General features: G+C 39.8%; 1 protein-coding gene across 1 annotated transcript in view; it reads left to right on the top strand.

Moving 5' to 3' along the window:
• Positions 1 to 22,724, top strand: part of brf1a (BRF1 general transcription factor IIIB subunit a) — a 135,227-nt gene that overhangs the window by 97,750 nt on the left and 14,753 nt on the right. Inside the window, exon 17 of the mRNA XM_080870635.1 lies at positions 16,400 to 16,451. Within this exon, the coding sequence (XP_080726761.1) occupies positions 16,400 to 16,451 (52 nt within the window). The remainder of the gene's footprint in view (positions 1 to 16,399; positions 16,452 to 22,724) is intronic.

Genomic DNA, 22,724 nt, shown 5'->3' with positions numbered 1-22,724 from the left:
AGTGAGCTCAGATTAATAGCCGCTGTCACACAGAAACCTCATACCTCCAAAATGTAAATAGCTCCTCTGGGAACACATGTGATTTAAAATTTACACGCTGTCATCACCAAAGTATTTTTTCTGTTTTTGATGTGTGAGGAAAGTAAAACAGCAACTTTCTCTTTTATTACATTTATTCATCATTTAGCTATTTTCCCCACATTTACTCATTCTGGCATAAAGAACATTTTCCAGAGAATTAAACTGCCAAACCTAAAAAACAAAAACCGTGATACAGTATTGACTTTATTGTCATTGTGCATGTACAATGACAATAAATGGCTATTCTGTTCTATTCTATTTTTTTTAAAAATTAGACATTTAAACAGTGTCATCCTCGCTGCCATTGGGATCTTACAGCTTAGTAAGGTAATCAATAAGCTAATAGAGAAAAGTAGTGAAGGTTATCATTAGCTGTGACCCTGAAGTAGCAGCATGGTTTCCAAGTACTTCACACATTCGGGTTAACAAACTGCAATTGAACATCAAATCAAATCAAATCAAATCACTTTTTATTGTCACATCACATGTGCAGGCACACTGGCACAGCACATGCGAGTGAAATTCTTGTGTGCGAGCCCCACAAGCAACAGAGATGTGCAAACACAACAACACAAACGAGCAAAATACAAGAATGGCCAACCTGAAACTAATAAATATATGTACAATATATAATAGTGTATGCATTTCTGGATGTGTATACTAAATATTTTCCTACGTGTGTGTGTGTGTGTGTGTGTGTGTGTGTGTGTGTGTATACACATTTTTACAAATTAAATAGTAAAAAAATAAAATAAAATAATAATAATAATAATAAAATATATAAAATATACAGAGTTGAATATGTTGATTTGATATTGACGTACGTAATTGACGTGAAATTTAGCGGAAATATTTACAAAATCCTGAAACGTTCTCATCTGCTGAAAAATTGCATCTACCAAGATCTCTTCTTCTCTTTTTCACCCCCTCTGACAGTCAATCTTTAATTATTTAAAATTTTACAAACTAATTATTCACATAAGCTGAAAGCAAACACCAAAGTCTCACATTTAAAATGATGGAACTTTGCTTGAACGTGGCTTCAAACCCATGTTACTAATAATTTTGTCTTGACTTCTACTTAAGTCCTTTTTTTGCTACTTTACCACAAGAATATTAACATATAAAGTAACCTATATCTAAAGCTGCCTGTTTAGTATAAAGTACAACATTTTATCTGTAATGTAGTTCAGCAACTTGACACGAACTTCAATTGCAATCCAACATTTTTTTCTTTACATTCACTGCTGTGAAAAGTCTCAGGTGCCCTGCGATCGAGGTAAAGAGGTAACCTGAGCGATAGCAAATAAGAGAAGGTCAACTGCTATTGGAGGAAATCATTTACACCTTCGCCATGTTAACAAAAGGTTATTCCTAAGAAACAGGACTGAAGTGCTGAACTTTAGTGGAAGGACCAAACAAAAAGAGGTAAACACACCTGCGATCGTGTCTGAGAGCACCAGGTGGAACCCAAACTGAAAATCCACGAATAAAAGACCGCAGGCGTGTAAAGTAGAGAAAACGAAGGTCTGAAATAGAAAGGGAAGCAAAGTCTCGAGCATGTCCTTGAATACTGAGATGATATGATTTCCTGCTGACGGTGGGAAGCTGGTTCCACAGGGAGGGATTATAACTTTTAAATGCTCACTTCCTTCAGATAAAGTTGAGGCATTTCTGCATACTAATTCAGAAAAGTTTTTCCGAACGAAATGTCAGTAAATCCCCCGTCTGTGCAGGATGCAGCAGTCGATTCCGTGGACAACTTTGCTGTTTTCTTTCAATTATTTCTCCAAAATTCTGAGAAAAGGTTAAACACAGACACACTGGTGGAGAAAGGGACTGGAGCACTTTATTTGAACTTCATTAATGAAATTAAATATTTATGAATGGGTAACATATTTATTGTCTATGATATTGGGAGGAGGAGGTGATTTCAGACCAGCCCTAAAATTTGCTTATTAGTTAACGAACATGGACACATCGCTGTTAAAAGACAAAAACTAAAAAAAGTATCTCATCAAAATGACCGCAGCACTGGTTATGTGGATGCGGCTGCTCTGAAAACAGCAGCTCGTTTGACTTTCCCAAAGGGTCACTTTGTTTCCATGCCTCCCGAAAAGATGTTTACCACTCTTTCTTTTTAGCAGCTTCACTTAACAGATGCTTGTGGGAAGAGCCACGCTACTGTTACCACTGTTGCTATGCCAGCCCACCACCGAGAACCAGTTAGATTGGGGGAAGTGATAATTGATGATCCCCTCACCTTCTTGTTGGACACGTGTGATGCTCGAGATTAAGGAGTCTGAACTGAGTTGAAGATTTGATCTGTTTGGTTGTTGTCTTGCTGTGAGATTTATAATTTGCACTCAGAGGTTCGACACTAGGACCAGTCTGTGAATGACCTGAAAGACAATGCAGTATACAGTCTGACCACGTCGAGCTCTGGGTAGTGACTGAAAGAATGAGTCTGCAGATACAAGTGATTGAAGTTCATTTACTCTGCATGGGTGGGTAGATTAAAGACTGGATGACGAGCACAGATTAGAATCACAGAGCTATTTTTAGTTTTTTGGGCGTTTCATCAAATACCCCAGGAGAACCTGAGGTAGAGCCCAGAACAGCTTACATTAAGACCACTGCTTCCTGACTTAGTATTAGTAGAAGAAAAAAGGTAAGATTGTCCTACATGGTTGGTGTTAATTGTGTGTTCAAGATTAAGTGCCCCCTCAACTCAGATTTTCTACTCTGAAAGTAGTAGCATGCTAACAACCCCAAATTGGCGGCAGTAAACGTAAACAGTAGTGAAACTGTAAATCAGAATCCCGATGATGTCGCTGAAACCTTGGAAACTGTCATAATCCCATTTGAGAAGCTTGTACCTTTACAGTTTTTTTTATCGATCAGCTGACCTATTGATAGACTTAATCGTTTCAGATCATGTACTTTCTGGGCGTGCGGGGAATTGATGAAACTGACAGGTATAATTGATGGGACCAGCAAGACATTTTTTCCCCGGGGATACAGAGGTGGGACCAAGTCATTGTTTTGCAAGTCTCAAGTAAGTCTCAAGTCTTTATCCTCAAGTCTCAAGTCAAGTCTCAAGTAATGTCAGGCAAGTCAGAGTCGAGTCTCAAGTCACTGGTGTAAAAGTCCGAGTCAAGTCACAAGTCTGAAACTTTGAATTTCAAGTCCTTTCGAGTCTTTAAAAAAAACGAAAAAAGTATGTTGCAGTTATGCTAAATGTAAATATTAGACCATGTAATTTTAAAATCTGTGTTTTTCTCAACACATGACAAAATAGTGAACTTAGAAAATATACACAAATTGTGAAATTGCACCTCTTTAAAATGCAGCTCAATTAAACCTAGCTCCAAGAATAATTTTCACCGACAGTTCTGAGATAAGCTGCATGTTATTCTTGGATGCGGTTGTAGGACTGGCTTTAAAATCGCATGACAAAAATATCATACATAAATAAATGATATTTTTTTAAAATATCATTTAAAAAAAAAACTGCATCACCAACGTAGCCTGGAAAACATTTGCTAGTTAGATGAAGTCAGCCATCTCATCGTAGCATATTTATATGCATATTTATAATCATACGGTTCTTGGAGTGAGCGCATACACTCATGAAGTTTAGTAACTTCAGGTCACTGCAACAAGCCCAGGTACAGTTTACCGACGGATGGGTGCAGGACCTTGAAACGCACCGTGTAGAACGAAAGACCATCGTACCTATCATAAGTTTACCAGTCTCACAAATTGTCGTCATAAATACACATTCCTTAACCGTTTATTAATAGGACCTTTGAGCTCAATGGTAATTAATTAGTAGTGGAAATAATTTCTGGTAGCATCACAGAAATGTAGCAGTGACAATAATACTGTATGCTGTAATCGTACTGGGCAATTAGTGATACAAAACAACTGTTTTATCCTGTGAATAAAAGTATGTGTTTTTGTCAGTGTACCATAATAACAGAAGCGAAACGCAATATTGTGTCAGGACAATTTACTATTTATGCACAATAAACAAAGGAGCATAGCGCGACAATTTCTGTTCAGCACCAGACTTGCTTGTAACCTATATCACCAATTATGTTAAGAAAAATGACGCATTAACTACAACAGCAGACTGACCTTTGTGGAAATGCTTGGAGCAGAGTAACCTGTGAGCTGGAGTGTTCTGGGACGTTATATTTGATCTTTGAATGGCTGCAATCCAGTCGCCTCTTTGTTACTTCGGAAACATGGCTCGAACAATTTCTCCTCAGCGACGTAATCCGATAACAACCGATCTCTTTACCCGTCGGCTTCCCGTGGCTGTCATGCGACCGGCTATTGCAGTTAATAATACAACAGCTTCTTGACATTTTTGTGTTTCTTTTTATCGCTGTATAACTGATTTTAATTGAAAGCCTGCGTGCGCTAGTACCGCTTGCCATGAGTTCCCAGAATCCTTTGCGGTTCTACCCGTGAATGACGTCACATTTTCAATCTCTATATAATATGCGTGTTAAATTTTATATTTGGGGTAAAATATCAAGTCTTTTCAAGTAAACCGGTTCAAGTCCAATTCAAGTCCCAAGTCATTGGTGTAAAAGTCCAAGTCAAGTCTTAGAACATTTTTTCAAGTCAAGTCTAAAGTCATAAAATTAATGACTCGAGTCTGACTCGAGTCCAAGTCATGTGACTCGAGTCCACACCTCTGCGGGGATACCTCAGGCAGTTAAGCCGGCCAAAGGTGGGTCGATGGGGTCAAGGCTAGTCAAGTTGTTCTCCACTGATCTGTGAAGGCCAATCCTTTATAGAGGCGACCACAAACACTACATAGATGTGAAAGAACACTGATGTTTGTCCATATTTAATATTGGAAATATATCTACATCAGTTTTCATTAAGAATATTTTATGTCGGTTTTGAATCTTCTCTATATTCTGTGTTTGCCTTTGGTTTCTTATTAGTTTCATCCTTCATTTATGAGTTTAGTTAGTTTCATCCCATCAAGGTTCCTCTGTTTGTTTAGTTTACTTTCAAAGACATTCATGGCATTATTTCTGTGGTATAAAGAGCTGCGCTGTGCTGTAGTTCAAAGAGAACAGAAAAGTGTTTAGACAACTTTCCCCTAATTACGTCCTGTGAAGTTGGATGCATCAAAGCCTGCAATTAGTTCGGCTACCTTTCACTTGTTTGTTTTCTTTCACTATACTTTCTTTCTTCTAACAGACCGTAGTTGACTTCCGAGCTGACGTAATGACACGTTGTGCAGCAGAGTTGGGTATAATCTGTTTTCTATGCAGAGGCTTTTCTGGCTTGGAGATTTGACTTTATTTTATTTGCACTGTAATCTTTTAGATCTGAGTGAGAACTCTTCTGTTGGAGGTGAAAGGGCATTTTCACTGCTCGAGCTGCACCGTCACACAGGAGAGTCGGCAGTCACGTGAGAAATGACTGTGAGGCGAGAAATGTAATTTAAGCATCATGTCAAATCATGTAATTTAAGTACCAAAGTGTGCACGGGATAAAAATCATCTAGAGTTTATTTTAGAAAACGAGCGTGACTTTGTCGCCACAAGGTCTGGCTTTGAGTGTGTTGCTGCTGTTAACTCTTTGATCTTTCAGACTTATGACTGATCTGTTTGAGTAGATGGGGGTTAATAGCTTGTGATCCTCCCCATTTGTGTGATTAGTGGCGTGGAAGACTGTGATCCTCCCTCTGGTCAAACTAGCAGCCTTTGAAGAAGCACGCACTCAGTGTCCCTGCTTCATAACACCGTGACACCTCACGGTACACTCCAAGTTCATTTTGTTGACAAAAGTAGTAATATTTTAATATTCTAACTCATAGTTTTAGTCTGAAGTCTAATCGATGACCTGCATTCGTATGCAGCTTGTTTGTATGATTGGTGAAGTTCATTGTCTGCTGTTTGTTTTGCTAAGAAACAACTTGATGAAGCTGTCAAAATTTGTTAGCAAGCTGGGTCCATTTACTGTGATGATGTGATTTGTGCTAATAAAATACCCAAATTTCACTTCTCAGCACTGGAGGCCCATCTTCTTCTGATTTATGCTCGAATCATTCATAGGTCAGTGCTAAGTGGCCTTACAAACGAAAATGGTCAGGTTTAAGTACTGACTGAAAATGAGTGTAAGAGCCTGGAGAACTATTGCTCAAGAGCACTTCAATAAAAAGAGCAGATGTTTCTGTTTCTGGCTGAGGTCTAACCTCTATTGTTTATGTGGTCAGGTTGGTATAATATAGGAGGTTTTCTTAATCCTTTATCTGGTTAAATAAAGAAATTAAAAAACTACATACAACTTTTCCACGTTTTTCTACATTTCTGTTGAAATTTAAAATCGACATAAAAAAATTTAATTAATTTTTATGTGTGAATTAAACATTTGTGGTGCAAATAATTTTAAAAGAAAACCAAACTAAAATATCAAACTTAAACTTATTTATCATGAGCCTGAAAATCAAAATACATTCTCATTAAAAGGCCAACTCAAAATTACTCGCACTCCTTCCTTGTTCCTCCACCAAAAGCTGGGCTGCATGGCTTTCTTGTCACACAACTCTCATTAATATGTGTGTGTGCGTTTAGCCCACAGCCGTTAACAGCCACCCGTCTCGCTGAATCTCTAATCTCTGTTCACAAGACTGGTCATGCTCCCCCAGAATATCTGCAAAGGAAGAGCCCAGCGCCACAGTAAGCAGCTGGGTGCTAACTGACCCAGAAATCCCATCCATCTGGAGAAATGTCACAGCTCTCATCAAATGGCCACGGATGGGTTAGTGGGTTATTAAATGCGGCCCTGTGTGTGCATGTTTCTGTGTGTGTGTGTACCAGCTTTCACAAGTGCATTAAGAAACTGATGGAAATCCCCCAAAAATGAAGGCGCTAATTTCACCAGGAACATCCACGCAGCATTGTTGCAATGCACAATACAAACGAAAAAGTCTGTGACGATGTTCTTCATCTGTTTCTTGCTGTTAAGCGTTGAGCTCCTTCTGAACCTTGCTTGTTATTTGACATGACAGACTTCAGTACGGACCTCATGTGCCTGTTTGTTTTTTTTGTTGCATCATTTATAGTCTTGTCTTTACTTTAGCCAGCCAAAGTAAACTTGTATCAAAGGTCTCACTTGCAGAAGGCTCAAAGTTGTGAAAGCAGTCGCACAACTTAATTTCCCAAGTTAATTATGACATGATGTGCAACCATTTGTTAAAGATGAGCAATGTTGGGAAATAAAATGGGAAAGGTCCAGTGTTTTTGGGGAGTTTGAACCATACCAAGACTGAAAAGTCAGTATTTTCAGTTTCATAGACCAAGTTACTGATGATGTTTTTACAAATGCAATCACATTTTTACTTTGTTTCATCTAACATAGCTGCAGCAGCGTGTCAGATTGTAAAAGTGAAATGAAGAAAGTAATGTCATTACTAGGTCCTACATATGATTAACTTCATGAAGTTATTAAGAAAAATCTCATTACTGTGGAATGAGCCCACTTTGCCTTTCATCAGCAGTGGTTGGCTGAGAATTTTGAGGTCGTTTGGAAACGTGTTCTTGAAAACTTGGAGAATTTCCTACAGTTTGTCTGTAGATTTAAGGATCAGAACATGGTATCTTATCACCTGCAGTATCAACTGTTATTCAGCCCAAGTTAAACTAATCCCAACTTTGAGGCGAGCAATTGAAGGAACCACCAGCAGGAACGAAGGATAGCACACAAGATGGTTCGTTATTCAATTAGAGCCTGTAATGTTCACGAGCTACAGATCTGTTTGATATTTGGACAGAGCTAAGGTTACCTCACTGTCCTCTGTAATCCTGGACCGATTCCTTGAAGATGAGATCAGATCTCATTGTGGGCGAGATCATCTTTTACAGCACTCCTCGTTATTGTGCCTGAAGAGAGTTCAGCTGAATGTCTGATTGAAGCCTAGAATGACCCTTAAAACTCTTTTCTGAACTGAGCGGTTTCTTTCATGTTTCAGGCCTGCTATTGGGACAGTGACTGGGTGTGCATCAGATGTTAGCGAGGGTATGTTAGCGAGGGTGGTCTTTGCCTAAGCAGCTACCCTTGGAAAAACCCGCATAAAATTATTCTATTTGTCAAACCAAATCTTTGTTGATATATTGAGGTGTCAAAACTCATTATCAGTGGCACAGCAGAGGTTGTCAAATGTCTGTTTTATGGGTGAAAGAGTTAGTAGCGTTAGAAGAGTTAGAAAGTATCGACTGGACCTCTGAACATATAGTTCTGTGGTATCTTCCTGTGGATCATATTGTCCGGTTTAACCATGTTACATCCATAACTTGTAGCAAAGTAAATGACCCTTAAGTGTGTTTGCAGACAGAGAAACACGTGCTGTATTAAACCTAAGTTTAGGGTAGATCAGACCAGTTACCCGGTCCTGGTGTTCGTATGCCCTCCAGGAAAAATACAATTTTGTCACATTTGATGGAAAATATCTGAGTTACTTCACACTGCTGTTTGTACAGAAGTACAGATTCTGCAGTTGTGTGTTACAGCGGCTGATTGTGTGTTTGACGGTATGCAGATTTTCAGGATTGTATTGTGCTTCTTCCTTCGTGTCTTTGCATATAAACAGCCATCTATATAACCCTTCACCCTTTTGAATCTGCAGTACCAGGTACTGTGTGTGTGTGTGTGTGTGTGTGTGTGTGTGTGTGTGTGTGTAATGGGGTTAGTGCTGGATGGACTGGCCAGAGAAGAAAACACAATCAGTTCTTTTGGCTGAGTCTGTGTCTCCTCTTGCCAAGCTGCACACCGGCCCACAATGCACTGCAGCCTGAATGGACACGAATCACAGGCACACACTCCTTGTGGGGGAGTGTGTGTGAGGCTGTATTGTGCGTCTGTATTTGTGTGTCTGGGAAAGTATGAGTGGGCACTGCAGTTTCTTGTGTGTGTATATGTGTGGGTGATTATGCCTGATTTAATTGTGCCGAAGAGCTGAGTGTGTGTGTGTGTGTGTGTGTGTGTGTGTGTGTGTGTGTGTGTGTGAGTGTGTGTGTGTGTGTGTGTGTGTGTGTGTGTGTGTGTGTGTGTGTGCGTGCGCGCGCGTCTCCAAGGATCTAGTCCCCAGCTGGAAAATCGAGTTGGAAGCTCAGATTATTATCATCTTTTATTTACATCCGCGCTCATCGCAGAACTAATTTTATTCAACCCCCAGTTTGCAGATTATCTCCCCTCCTCGCCTCCATCCTTCCTCTTTGTTATCTTATTGATTGGATTATTGTACGAATAGTGAAATTATTCCCTTATATTGGTTTTGCCTCAGTTCATTTGCGGAGAAATGGAAGTTGATCCGAACGCAAAAAAACAAACAGGTGCAATCATCTCGATTTAAAAAGCAGAGGCTCGTAGAAACATCCCTCCTCGATGCTAACGAGCAAAACAACAACAAATGTCCCGCGAACGCCGGCGCACAATGGAAACGAGAAGAGAGACAGCATACTGCAGAATGATTAGAAGCTCTAATGACGAGCAGAGTTATTGCAAAATGAAAATGGCTCCGCTGTAGGAAATGAAATCATGGGGGAAGCGAATGTGGTAATGGAGCGAGTGTGTATTTTGACTTTATACACACCATAAACAATCAGAAGAGTCTGTTCAGTGACAGGTTGCTTCTCCCCAAGACAAGAACTAACAGACTTAAAAACTCCTTTGTCCCACACGCCATCAGACTGTTTAACTCCTCTCTGGAGGGGAGAGGTAGGGGAAACAGGAGGACAAAGGAGGGGGGAACAACTAAGCTGTAGTGCCTCTTCACCTCACTGTACAATACCTTGTGCAATACTTTTGTAAATAGTCAACAGTGCAATAGACTCAATACTTGAAATGTGCAATTCACTTGTATTTTTATTTTTATTCCTATTTATTCTATTTATCCCCTTTGTATATTTTATTTATATTTGTCTCTGTATTTATATGTGTGTGTGTGTGTGTGTATGTGTATGTATGTATGTATATATATATATATATATATATATATATATATATATATAACAATTCTGTAACTGTAACTTCGGTCGTTGCTGTGCTTTTTTTGGAAGTCGAATTTCCCAGAGGAACCCACCCGAGGGATTAATAAAGTTCTATCTTATCTTATCTTATCTTATCTTACACTCGCAGCAACGGGTTTCATTAGGAAATCTGACTCAGTGTAAGGCACTCCTGAGACTCTCTGTATGAATTTGAAATGAAAACATTTGTAATAGTGTACAAGAGGAAGAATCAGATTCAATTCAACCGCACAGTTTTATTTAGCTCATGTGCGGTTGCAAATCGGACCAGTTTGTCCGATTTTCTCCCGACATACATGACAAAACTTTCACTAAAAGCTGTTCATGAATAATCAGTGTTTGTGACAACAACAACAAAAAATCAGTCACTACGTCAAACTTACTAATCCAAAAATTATGACATGCAACAGAAGTTATAGAAGTTATCTGCATAGTTACAATAGCAAGTGCTTAAAGTGTCAGATGAAGTGTATGTCATGGTCATTGACATGCACTCCAGCACATCACTCCACATAGATTACTTTTTGATAGAGATCGGTGGATCAATCTGAATATTGATACTATTGATACCAATGCTGTGGTTGTAACTTTTAACCCTGAATTGTGTTAAAAGTTAGTTTTCTTAAAATAAAAAGGATATGTGACACACGCATTCTGAAAAATCTGAACCATTTGTGTTGACTGTCACGTCTATTTTATTTATAGCTTTATTTCACATTTAAGCAACAGAAGTTGCCCCTCAGTGCTTCAGAGACAGACACGTTTATGTTCCAGGTCTAAAAAAAAAGTTTCAAAATAAATGAAAAGCTGATGAACAGTGATGGGAATAACGGCGTTACTTTTTTCAGTAACGAGTAATCGAACTAATTACTATTCCTATCGTTACAACTAATGGTAAATGATTCTTATATAGCGCTTTTCTACTCTCCCGGAGTACTCAAAGCGCTCTATACAACATGCCTCATTCACCCATTCACACACACTCATACAAGCACTGCTAAACACAAGTGCAACTAATAAACATTCACACACATTCACACTCCGATGAACGCATCGGAGGGCAATTTGGGGTTAGTATCTTGCCCAAGGATATTTGGCATGCAGACTGGAGGAGCCAGTAATCGAACCATTTATTTTTCAATAAACAGACAGTTGAAGCTGTGTTCAGCCTCATCTTATATCAGTTGCACGGAAGTAGCTGTAAGTAATCTGGACGCTACAGCTTTAAGCAGCTGCGCGCTCCCGTGGACGGCAATCACGATCACGTTTAGCGTGTTTGGAGTGTGTAGTTCATGTTGTCTTGTGTAGTTAGTGTGTAGTTTGGATAGTTTTATGTTGTGTGTCAGAACAATGAGGCGACTGCTGTCTCCAGGTAGAAACAGGAGTGATGCACCTGCTGCTGTCAGACCTGCAGGTATCAGGCTGTGATGTTCTCCTTTATAGTGGACAGAAATATTTGGAGTGGCACAAATAATTTGTGTGGCATCTTATTGAATAAAGAACAGCTGATTGTTCTGTAAATAGTTTGAAATGGTTATTTAAAAAAATCAAGGTAAAAGGTAAATGGATGCAAATAAGTTTGTTTTTTGCAAAACTTGTGCACAGGACTTTAAAATTGACAATTTATATTTGCATTTAAAGTTATGAAATATGATTCATTAAACATGTTTAGTGGTTGTTACAGTGAAAAATATAACTTTTTCTACTCTGATTTTATGTTTTTTGTCTGATTTTAGATAAATTGTGTTAATACAGTATGTCAAAATGAAAACATAACTGTAAATTCAGACATGTGAGGTTGTGCTGAAAAGGATGATACCAAACAAGGCAAAGTAAATAGTTTTTAAAGGTGAAATGTAGAGGAAACATCAAAAGTAGTTAAAAATTGCCAATTATACCCTGGACCCCAGAGGGTTAAACTTTTTTTAAAGTAACACAATGGTTACTTTTTGAGTAATTAATTACTTTTAGAATATTAACTCAGTTACTTTTTTGAAGAAGTAACTAGTAACTATAACTAATTACTTTTTCAAAGTAACTTGCCCAACACTGATTATAAACTATATTATAAATGTATTTTATTAAAATGTGTTCAGAATTTGCAAAGTCATGACACACTGCTCTCCCCTACATTAGCAAGTATTGTTATCAGTCGCACAAATCAATAGTAGAACTTGTAGTATTGCACAGTACTACTTTTTAAATGTACCCAAAGACATACAGGCAGAGGTATCATTTCCAAAATGTGTTTTATTATATCCTAAAAAAGACAAATACATGATCATTAAAATAAGCTATTTTAAGAAATAAGTGAGGCCATAATGCTGAAATAAATAATGTCATAACTCAAAAAAGTGACCTGGACAAATTTATTTTGCTTATGCAGGTAGCATGCAAAGTCATTTAGGGAAAAATGATAAAACTGCTATAAAAAATAAAGAAAACTACACTCCAATTTCACTAACCCTGTCCTGAGACAGCCTACGTGTCTAAAATGAGTGGAAAGAACTGCCCACTTACTTTTAGTCCACTCCTTCTCCATAACGTATCAGTTAATATTTATCCAGATTCTTCATTGATATAAACATTAAGAACAATATACATACTTTTATTTCTGATAACATAATATTTACTCTACATAACACACAAGTTATTATCATACTGACTTATTTTTACAGCTCCAAAATCAAAGCCTCTGGTTTTTGGAGTGTTAATTTTAAATGAGTTGTATGCAAAACTACATCAGAGATGCAGTGTCACATCTGTTTTTTTTCCTGGGATCCTAGTTTAATATTTGGATGTTCTATCATTTGGCGATTATCAAACACTAAGTCTAAGTACAGCTGATGGGGAATCTTGCTTTTGGTCTTTGTGTTGTCTTTGGGGTTTTTTGACAGCACATGTTGTGACAATCAGTCTTAACGCTGTGGAGATGTTTCAAGTTGACAGCCTCTTGGGGTAACATGGTTTTCTTTATAAATTTCATGGTGGTCTATCAACCACTGACAAGATATTTTAGTCTCAGTCAAAGTGGTGGAAGAGCTGAGAGCGGTATCAGCACTGGAGAGGTTAAAACTGCTGTTTCCACAGCACTTACTCGACTCTTTTAACCTTCATTGACCTCAGTTAAATTGTCTTTATCTGTTCATTCGAGGAGCATTGGTGTTCTCATAGCCCTGTGACTCTAACCTTTGACCCCACTCGCTATCAGTCGCTCTAACTGTTGCAATTACAGGAAGTGGTTTGATGTCAGCCAGAGCACCGATTTAAAATTAGATTTTTTTTCCTATTTACAAAAATATCAAGCTCATGAAAAGGTATTCCATGTGTTATGTAAAGTGTCAAAACACTGACAAACATCCCCAGGGTGTTACCCCGTTAACACCCTGGCTTATTCATTCACTCACTCACAATGGCTTTAAATCAGGGAAACATTTGTCATTGTCTTAGTTTACAAATTTATTACCAAAGGTAAAATGTTCACACCTTTCACTCCTTTTTCTTTTTCCTATCAGTATGCACGGCATATCTTCCAAATGTGATTATGAGCGACTGAGAAACCTGCTGAAAAGAACGACACACTCGTCTTCAAACAGCTGGCACACTAGCTACGAATGCACCACGACTGGCTGCTACGTAGAATTAAACTCCATTATGTAGAACTGTTGCAGCTGATTCAGCTAATTTGTGTTTGGTTTCACTTAGCAGCACAACACAACAAAGGTTTAGCTAATTAAGACTGTTTATCTGGAGGAACTACTGCCTTAGTTCTGTGAGGAACAACCTTGGAATAATCAGTCAACACTCCTGAGTCTCAGTTTTTTCTTCTTCTTCCCATTCTGATATTTCTGTGCGCTCTTTTCTTCCTTTCTGCTTTTCTCTTTCTGCTATTAGCTGATCTTATTCTTTAATATTGTTTTCCTTTGTTCTCTTAATCCAAGCACCTTCCTTCTCTTCAGGCTTCCCCCGCGTTCCCCCTCCATGCCTCCCCATGCCCTCACCCAATCTTTTTCCTCATTCGCTCCCGTGCTGTTTTGCCCTCTATCCCTTCTTCTTCTTCTCACCCTTTTGCCCCCTTCCACTGCCTGTTGCCTAACGACATCACTTCCTCTCATGGTTCCACCGTCCCTCCCTCTTTCCACAGTGTCCAGGTCAGGGCTCATGGGAGCCAGTCTTGTCTAGCACATATACGGGGCCCTAAATAGTTCTCTCAGCGGGGAGCATTTCGCCGGCCTGGCTGGGATTTTATAATGAGCTTTGAGAAAGGAGGAGGTGGGGGGAATGATGATGTTGGGGGGTGAAAATGCCACATTCACTTTTTACCCCTCCTCCCCTTTCCCCCCGGTTAAAGCAGATTAATTAAAAGCTCACTCGCGCTCTGCGTCTTATCAGTGAGATTTGAGCACTTTACTGTAAGCCTCTAGGGAGAGCTCAGCACCGGGCCGGGTGGGCAGAAAATGGGGGTGGGGAGCCTCGGGAACAATGCTAATTCCAGCCAGTGGGGTGGTGGGACGGCTGCTTAGGAATTACTGCCAGTGGTGCGTTCATTGCTGATTATCTCCGCGACTGTCTAGGAAGAGATTGCACTCACAGAGACAGACAGTCGCTCTGCCTGTCACTCACAGTTTGGGCTCATTTCTCATTCACACCATTTTTTTTTCTTTTCCTTTTTTTTAATCGCAGTTGCCTAGAAATGTGAGCTAGTCGCCCTGAAGCCAACAGAGACCAGCTGCACTAAGATAATACAATGCTCTACCTGTGTTGTGTCAAGAGTTAAATGCTGCATCAGCGTCAAGTACAAATAAAATGTGCTTTTTTTTCTGTAAGAGTGGTTGCAAAGAGCCATCCGACATACAGCAATGTTCTGCTGTCCCATCTGTCCAAATGGCAACAATGAGCAGGAACTGGTATCAGCAGGAGCTATTGTCATTACAATTTTTATCAATGATTATATCAGCCATTATTTCATCCCCAGAAGGCTGCTGTGATAGCTCGATTTCCCTTGTTCCTGTTCTGCTTAAATTGACTGTAAAAGTCCTGATTATTTAGTGGAGCACAAAGGAGGTCCTTTATTATTAGTCATGCTAGCAGTGTGCTTTTACATGCTCTCCAGCACATTGGCTTAAACTGTAAAATGTCAATAACAACAACAACACCGAATCCCTTCACCACTAGCTTGTACTTGTGGGAAAATGTTACTATACTGGGTATGTTTAGGTAACACCTTGCTAACATGAGCTTACTGAAGAGAAACGGGTATGTGAATCTGTTAGCCAATCAGGGACAAAGAGAGAGGACACGAATGCGGTGGAAGAAAGAAACGAAGCTGAGCAGAAGCAGGCAGGCGGTGTCCTCGCTGCTGAGGTTAACAGTGAAATGTAATCTGAACTGGCCTCAGAATAGAAGATTTTATTATCTTCTAATGTCTGGAAAAATAATGAATATCTTACTTTCAGGCTTTTAGGGGTTCATAAAATCCGCACATTTAATCCTCTTGTAGACTCACTGGCATTTCAGATTGTGCTTCAGTTTGAGTAATGGAACTCATTTTCTACAGTCGTGCAACTTCAAGGTCATAAAGCCCAGCCGCTGTTAAAAATCAAGGTTAATTTTAAGTATTTTATGTCATTTCAGTGTTTGCTGTTCAGCACTGTTAAAACAAAGGGGAGCCCATTAGTCTGTAACCTTTGTAGGCAATGTGTTTGCTTCACTGTAGGACTGCTGTGCTGTTCAGTTCATTTCAGTTTTATTTATAAAGCACTAAATCGCAACAACAGTCACCTTAAGGCACTTTATATTGTAAGGTAAAGACCTACAGGGACAGTGTTTGTCCAGTACTGATGAATATTGCTGGTTGCACACACAGACTGTGTGAACGAAGTCCAGATGTGTTGGTTGGTTTGGTTGTTGTGGAAGCTGCTGTTTATGGGGTGCCATATAACATCAAATAATCTAGTTACAACACCAAGGAGATAGAGTCAATGATTCCACTTAAGAAGCACGTTTACAACCCAGTTCCAAAAGAAGCTGGGATGCTGTGAAACCGCAAATATCATTAACCCGATTTTATTCACAAAAGAACCTAGAATACATAGAAAATGTTTCATGTTTGAGTTTGATGTTAGCAATGTGTCAAATACAAGCTAGCTCCTCTGCCTCACTATGATTAGTAGGACTTATGTTAAACAGTAATAAAACAAATGAGCTAAAGAAAATAAAGAAGGCTAAGTGTGATGATGTTGCTGTCTGTGTTGCAGGCTACAGCCATTCATCAGCGGACAGCCCAACAAAAAGCTGGCCACGGAGCAGGTAAGCTTCCATTCATCTTCACTGCATCTGCTCTTCCTCTCCGACACTCTTGTGCACTACAACACTCGCTGCCCCGCTGCTCCTAAAATGCACGACACCTCAGTCACCATGTCGATCAGTCGGTTAACTTCTCACGTTTACTTTAACACACTCACTCAGGTTCAGTCTTCCTTTGCTTCACTGTATTTTGACTGTGCTGTGTGAATAAGAGTATTTTCAAGGGGAAGAGCAGCCTTGATATTCCTTACAGTGAAAGTGATAAAGTAACCAGATTGATGGTCCAGTCTTGTCATCACTGCTTTACTTCATAAAAAAAGGCTTTTCCTGTGAAGTCTATGTGAACCAACAGGGAAGCGGGTTAGGCAATAATAAGGCTTGCAACTTAACATTGAGCAATTTTTAACATTTTTTCACAGGGTGGGGGGGGACGACAACCACTGCTGCCAAATGAATACCTCTGAGTTGTACTGCACTGTGGGTGATGCTGCAAATCAGTGAGCAGGAAAGCTTTATAAGGCAAGGCAAGGCAAGTTTATTTGTATAGCACAATTCAACAACAAGGTGATTCAAAGTGCTTTACAGAGACATTAGAAACAAGAACAAATAAAAAGCATGATTTAAAATTGAATAAAACAAGCAAATAAACTAACTAACTAATTAACAAACAAACAACAGTATATAAAATCAAAACAGATAAAATCAGAACAGTAGATAAAATCAGTAGTTAATGTAAGTTTTGAAATTTAAGCTTAAAGTGTGGATTTGGTGCTTTATTCAAATGCAGCTGAGAACAGGTGAGTCTTCAACCTGGATTTAAATAAACTGAGTGTTTCAGCTGATCTGAGGCTTTCTGGGAGTTTGTTCCAGATATAAGGAGCATAAAAGCTGAATGCAGCTTCTCCGTGTCTGGTTCTGACTCTGGGAACTGATAAAAGACCGGATCCAGATGACCTGAGGGATCTGGAAGGTTCATACTGGGTCAGGAGGTCATTGATGTATTTTGGTCCTAAACCATTCAGAGCTTTATAGGCCAGCATCAGAACTTTAAAGTCTATCCTCTGACGGACAGGCAGCCAGTGTAAGGACCTCAGAGCTGGACTGATGTGGTCCACTTTTTTGGTCTTAGTGAGGACTCGAGCAGCAGAGTTCTGAATGAGCTGTAGTTGTCTGACTGATTTTTTAGGTAGACCTGTAAAGATGCTGTTACAGTAATCAAGCCTACTAAAGATGAATGCATGGACTAGTTTTTCCAGGTCCTGTTGAGACATCAGATCTTTTATCCTTGATATATTCTTGAGGTGATAGTAAGCTGATTTTGTTATTGTCTTAATGTGTTTTTCTAAGTTTAGGTCTGCATCCATCACTACACCCAAATTTCTCGCCTGGTTTGTGGTTTTTAGATGTATAGATTGAAGTTCTCTGGTGACCTGTAATCGTTTTTCTTTGGCGCCAAAGACTATTACCTCAGTTTTGTTTTTGTTTAGCTGGAGAAAATTGTGGCACAACCAGTCATTAATTTCCTCGATGCATTTACCAAGAGCCTGTACAGGGCCTCGGTCTCCTGGTGACATTGTGATATATATTTGTGTGTCATCTGCATAGCTGTGATAGTTTATTTTGTTGTTGTTTATAATCTGTGCCAGTGGGAGCATGTAGATGTTAAACAGAAGGGGTCCCAAGATGGAACCTTGGGGAACTCCACATGTGATACTTGTCTGCTCAGATGTGAAGTTACCTATTGATACAAAGTATTTCCTGTTTTCTACGTATGTTTTGAACCAGTTTAGTACAGTTCCTGAAAGACCTGCCCAGTTCTCCAGTCGTTTGAGTAATATGTTGTGGTCAACTGTATCAAATGCTGCACTGAGATCCAGTAAAACTAGGACTGACATTTTTCCACTGTCTGTATTCAGACATATGTCATTAAAGACTTTGGTCAGAGCGGTTTCAGTGCTGTGGTTCTGTCTAAAACCTGACTGGAAGGCATCGTAGCAATTATTCTGTTTTAAGAAGTAACTGAGCTGTTGAGAAACTGCTTTTTCAATGATCTTACTTAAAAACGGGAGATTTGAGATCGGCCTGTAGTTGTTCATTTGTGTCTTGTCAAGATTGTCCTTTTTCAGTATAGGTTTGATTACAGCAGTTTTTAGTGATTCTGGAAACACACCTGATAATAAAGAAAAGTTGACGATCTGTAACAGGTCTGACTCTAAACTCTTTGAGACCTTTTTGAAAAAACTTGTTGGCAGGACATCTAAACAGCAGGAGGAGGAGTTCAGTTGACCTAAGATGTCCTCCAGGTCTTTGCTGTTAATAGGTTGAAACTGTTTCATGGTGTTTAAACAGTTTTTTGGTGGACACAGTACATATCCTGGATCTGCTGTTGATGTACCAATTGCTTGTCTAATTTTTTGGATTTTTTCAGTGAAGAATTTGGCAAAGTCATTGCAGGCCATGGTCGAATGAAGTTCAGCTGCCACTGACACAGGAGGGTTTGTTAGCCTGTCAACTGTAGAAAATAAGACCCGAGCATTATGGCTGTTTTTAGTGATGATGTCAGAGAAGTAGGACCTCCTTGCATTCCTCAGTTGTAAATTATAATTGTGAAGTTTCTCTTTATAGATGTCATAATGAACCTGGAGGTTTGTTTTTCTCCATCTGCGCTCAGCTTTCCTACACTCTCTTTTTTCATTTTTCACCAGTGTGGAGTTTCTCCATGGAGACTTTTTCCTTCCAGAGATAACCTTCACCTTAATGGGAGCAATAGTGTCCATTACATTTAACATGTTAGCATTGAAGCTATTGACGAGCTCATTGACTGACCCTCTGGGCAGGTCAGGTGTTAATGGGAAGACCTGGTTAAAGATCTCACTACTGTGTTCAGTTATACACCGTTTTGTGATCACTGTTGTTGATATATTTGTGTGGGCTGAGATTTTACTTTCAAAGAAAACACAGTAATGATCAGACAGGCCCACATCAGACACAGTAACCTTTGAAATGCTCAGGCCTTTGGAGATCAGTAGGTCAAGAGTGTGTCCTCTATTATGTGTGGCCTCTGTTACATGCTGAGTCAGCCCAAAGTTGCCCAGAGTGTTACTCAGGTCTTTAGTCCCTTTGTCCTGAGGGTTGTCCACATGAATGTTAAAATCCCCAGCAATAATTACACAGTCAAAATCAACACAGATCACAGACAACAGTTCACTGAGGTCATTAAAAAAGTCTGTGCAGTATTTGGGAGGCCTGTAAACATTAAGAAACACAACTTTGGATGGGGCCTTCAGCTGTAAAGCCACATATTCAAAAGACTGAAAACTTCCAGGAGATAGCTGCTTACATTGAAATGATTCATTAAATAAGACAGCAACCCCTCCTCCTCTCCTGCTCGCCCTGACCTCACTGATAAAACTGTAGTTAGGAGGGGTCGTCTCGATGAGAACAGCTCCACTGTTACTTTGGTCCAACCAAGTTTCAGTTAAAAACATAAAATCAAGGCTGTGCTCAGTGATTAAATCATTAATTAAAAATGTTTTCCCAGCTAGAGATCTAATGTTTAATAAAGCCAACTTAAGTGTTTTAGAGGTATTACTTGTCCCCTCGTGTTTGGGAGCAGTCTGTGGCACACAAGGTATGTTTAAAGATCTTTTAGAGTGCAGCTCTCTGTGTTTTGACCAGGCCACATGTCTCCTGTCACCTAAAAGTACAGAAATTTTAAAACCTTCTAGTAAACAGGGTCCCAGCTTCTCCTGGGAAAAGTCATCACTGCCATAATCCTCACAGCCCGGACCCTTCACACATCACGCATCAGACTGCGGAGACAGGGCATGAAGAGGAACTAAGGGGGGCGAGGCTGGGCAATGTGACTTCGATTGCTCTGTTGAGGGTGGGGCTCGATGGCGAACCTTTGGCCGCTCTGGTGGGGGGTTTATGGGGGACAACAAATTGAATTTGTGATGTAGAATGAGAAAGTACCTGGATTTATCCTGCTTCTTTCACATGGTTTGTCATAATTGGTTTCTCAATTGAATTTCCTATTACATATAATGATAAGTGATTATTTATAAATGTGTCACTAACCTCAGTGAAGCAGAAGGTCTGGTCCTTATTTGTGTATTCAAGGTGATCACCATAGCTTGTGAGGGTGAAAAAATCTGGTCATTTAAGTAGCAGAGGGGGTTGTTGATTGGTTTTAACTGCTTTAGTTTTAATGACATTAACAGCAGGTGCACTAGAGGAGCAACGAAGAGACAAACCCGAAACAGGAATGGTTTTAAGGGTGGAGGCCACTGACATTTTCCCTTCCTGATCTTTTCTGACTGTTTTCACTTGTTTTGCATTTGGCTCGAGTCAGTGTCACTGCTGGTAACATTAGACAATACCTGGACCTTACAGAGGTTCCACAGGTAGTCCAACTTCTCCATGACGGCACATTAATAAGTGACATTTTCAGAAGTTTTACTCTGTCTCCCAGAACAGTCTGAAGAGCATGGCTTAGATGCCAGGAGACAGGCAGTTACTCTAGGACAGCTGGACAGGGCCATAGAAGGCCTTTAACCCATCAGCAGCTTGCATCAGCACTGGGAGCTACAAAAGTACCTCTAGCAGGTCACTGGTGTGAGTGTCTCTGACCAAACAATCGGGAACAGACTTCATGAAGGTGGCCTGAGGGCCCAGTGGTACAACCTCTAGTGCAGGGGTCTCCAACTCCAGTCCTCGAGAGATGCTTTTCATTTGATTCAGCTGTGTTGGAGTGGGGGTGCATCTAAAAGCTGTAGGACCGTAGCGCTCAAGGACTGAGTTGGAGACCCCTGCTCTAGTTGGCCCTGTGCTCACTGCTCAGCACCGCGGTGCCTGATTTGCATTTGCCATAGAATACCAGAACTGGCAGGTCTACCATCTGTTCTTTAACAGGTGACAGCAAGTTCACCCTAAACATGTGACAGACATGTGAAGGGGTCTGAAGAAGCCATAGCTAAGGGGGCACATAACCTCTATAAACTAGGCAACAGAACCCTGACTGCCATTAGGTAGTCACCTGACCAATAGAAACGCAACTCAACCCAATAGACATTATGTTTTGCTCCATCCGATGCTGCCAGGTTACCCCTCAGAGTGTCCAGGAGCTCAGTGATGCTCTGAACTCATCATGTCATTAGGAGGATGCCCCGATGTTGTCAGCCATGCATACAAGCATGTGGGAGCCAAGCAGAATATCGAGTACTATATCGTCAAAATGGACTAGCTTGACTAGTTTATTTTGAAATCAGTCCTCTGTGGGTTTATCGTTTTCATTTCCATCAAACGACATGGCGTCCTTGTGTTCCTAACACATTACCCGGTTCATATCAGTATAGATATCTGGTTCTTGTTCTTTTTGGCTTTTGTTTGAGCAGTGCATATTAAGATGCAGATGCACTGTGACACAGAATACGATGTAAATCTGCAGAGAGCCCGAATTAATCAGAGGAGTGATATAAATTAGGCTTCACATAGCCACGCAGTTGTTGTTGGTTGGATACATTTATTGTTGATTTTGGTCTTTTTATGTTTGTTTGACAATAACCAAACTACCATGAACCTTTGACTGTAGCAGACTTATTGTAAGTCTGTGTCAAGCTCTCCTGCTCAGCCAATAAAAGCTGATTGCTGATTTCTGCAGAGCAGGCAGCAATAAATAAATCTCCTCTCGGGCCGTGTGAGAGGTGAACCGCTCTGTGTCTTTGTTTGGCCTTGCTATATTACTCCTCCTTCACTCTTTCTTTCTCCCGGGCATTGACTGCTTCTAAAAAATTTTTTTGACAGACTCTTAAAATAAATATAGCCTTAAACTTGAACATAAAAATGTCTTAAACAGCAGCTTCAGGGTTTTTTTTTTTGGTTTTTTTTAATCACACTGCAGTGATACAGTAGGCTTTTGTTGGCCAGTTTCCAATCAGTCCACACAGAAGGAGTTTACTTTCGCTAATGTGTCTTATCTCCTTTACTAAACCTAGTTAGACTTCTTGGCTTTGAACAGTTAGTTTCCAAATGTCCTCGTTCTGACCATTTATAGCTTCATAGCTTTCCATTCAGAAATGGGGCAGTCTCTTCTGCTTTGATTTTTAATTTGATTTAAATTGGACTTCATTTCAGTCGAGGGTAGTGTTACTAGTTTCAAAGTCTTAAATGTAGCTTTCTTGACTTCTTCTTCCTTACTTTTTTCCATATCTCATTTTACACTTCCCTAACAGTCTTTTAATCCCTTGTCATTCTCATTTCTTATATAATTTATTT

The sequence above is a fragment of the Rhamphochromis sp. 'chilingali' genome (genome assembly GCF_963969265.1).
Source record: "Rhamphochromis sp. 'chilingali' genome assembly, chromosome: 21".
Lineage (NCBI taxonomy): Eukaryota > Metazoa > Chordata > Actinopteri > Cichliformes > Cichlidae > Rhamphochromis > Rhamphochromis sp. 'chilingali'.
The sequence above is the reverse complement of the archived record's forward strand: the minus strand, read 5'-3'. Positions and strand labels throughout refer to the sequence as shown.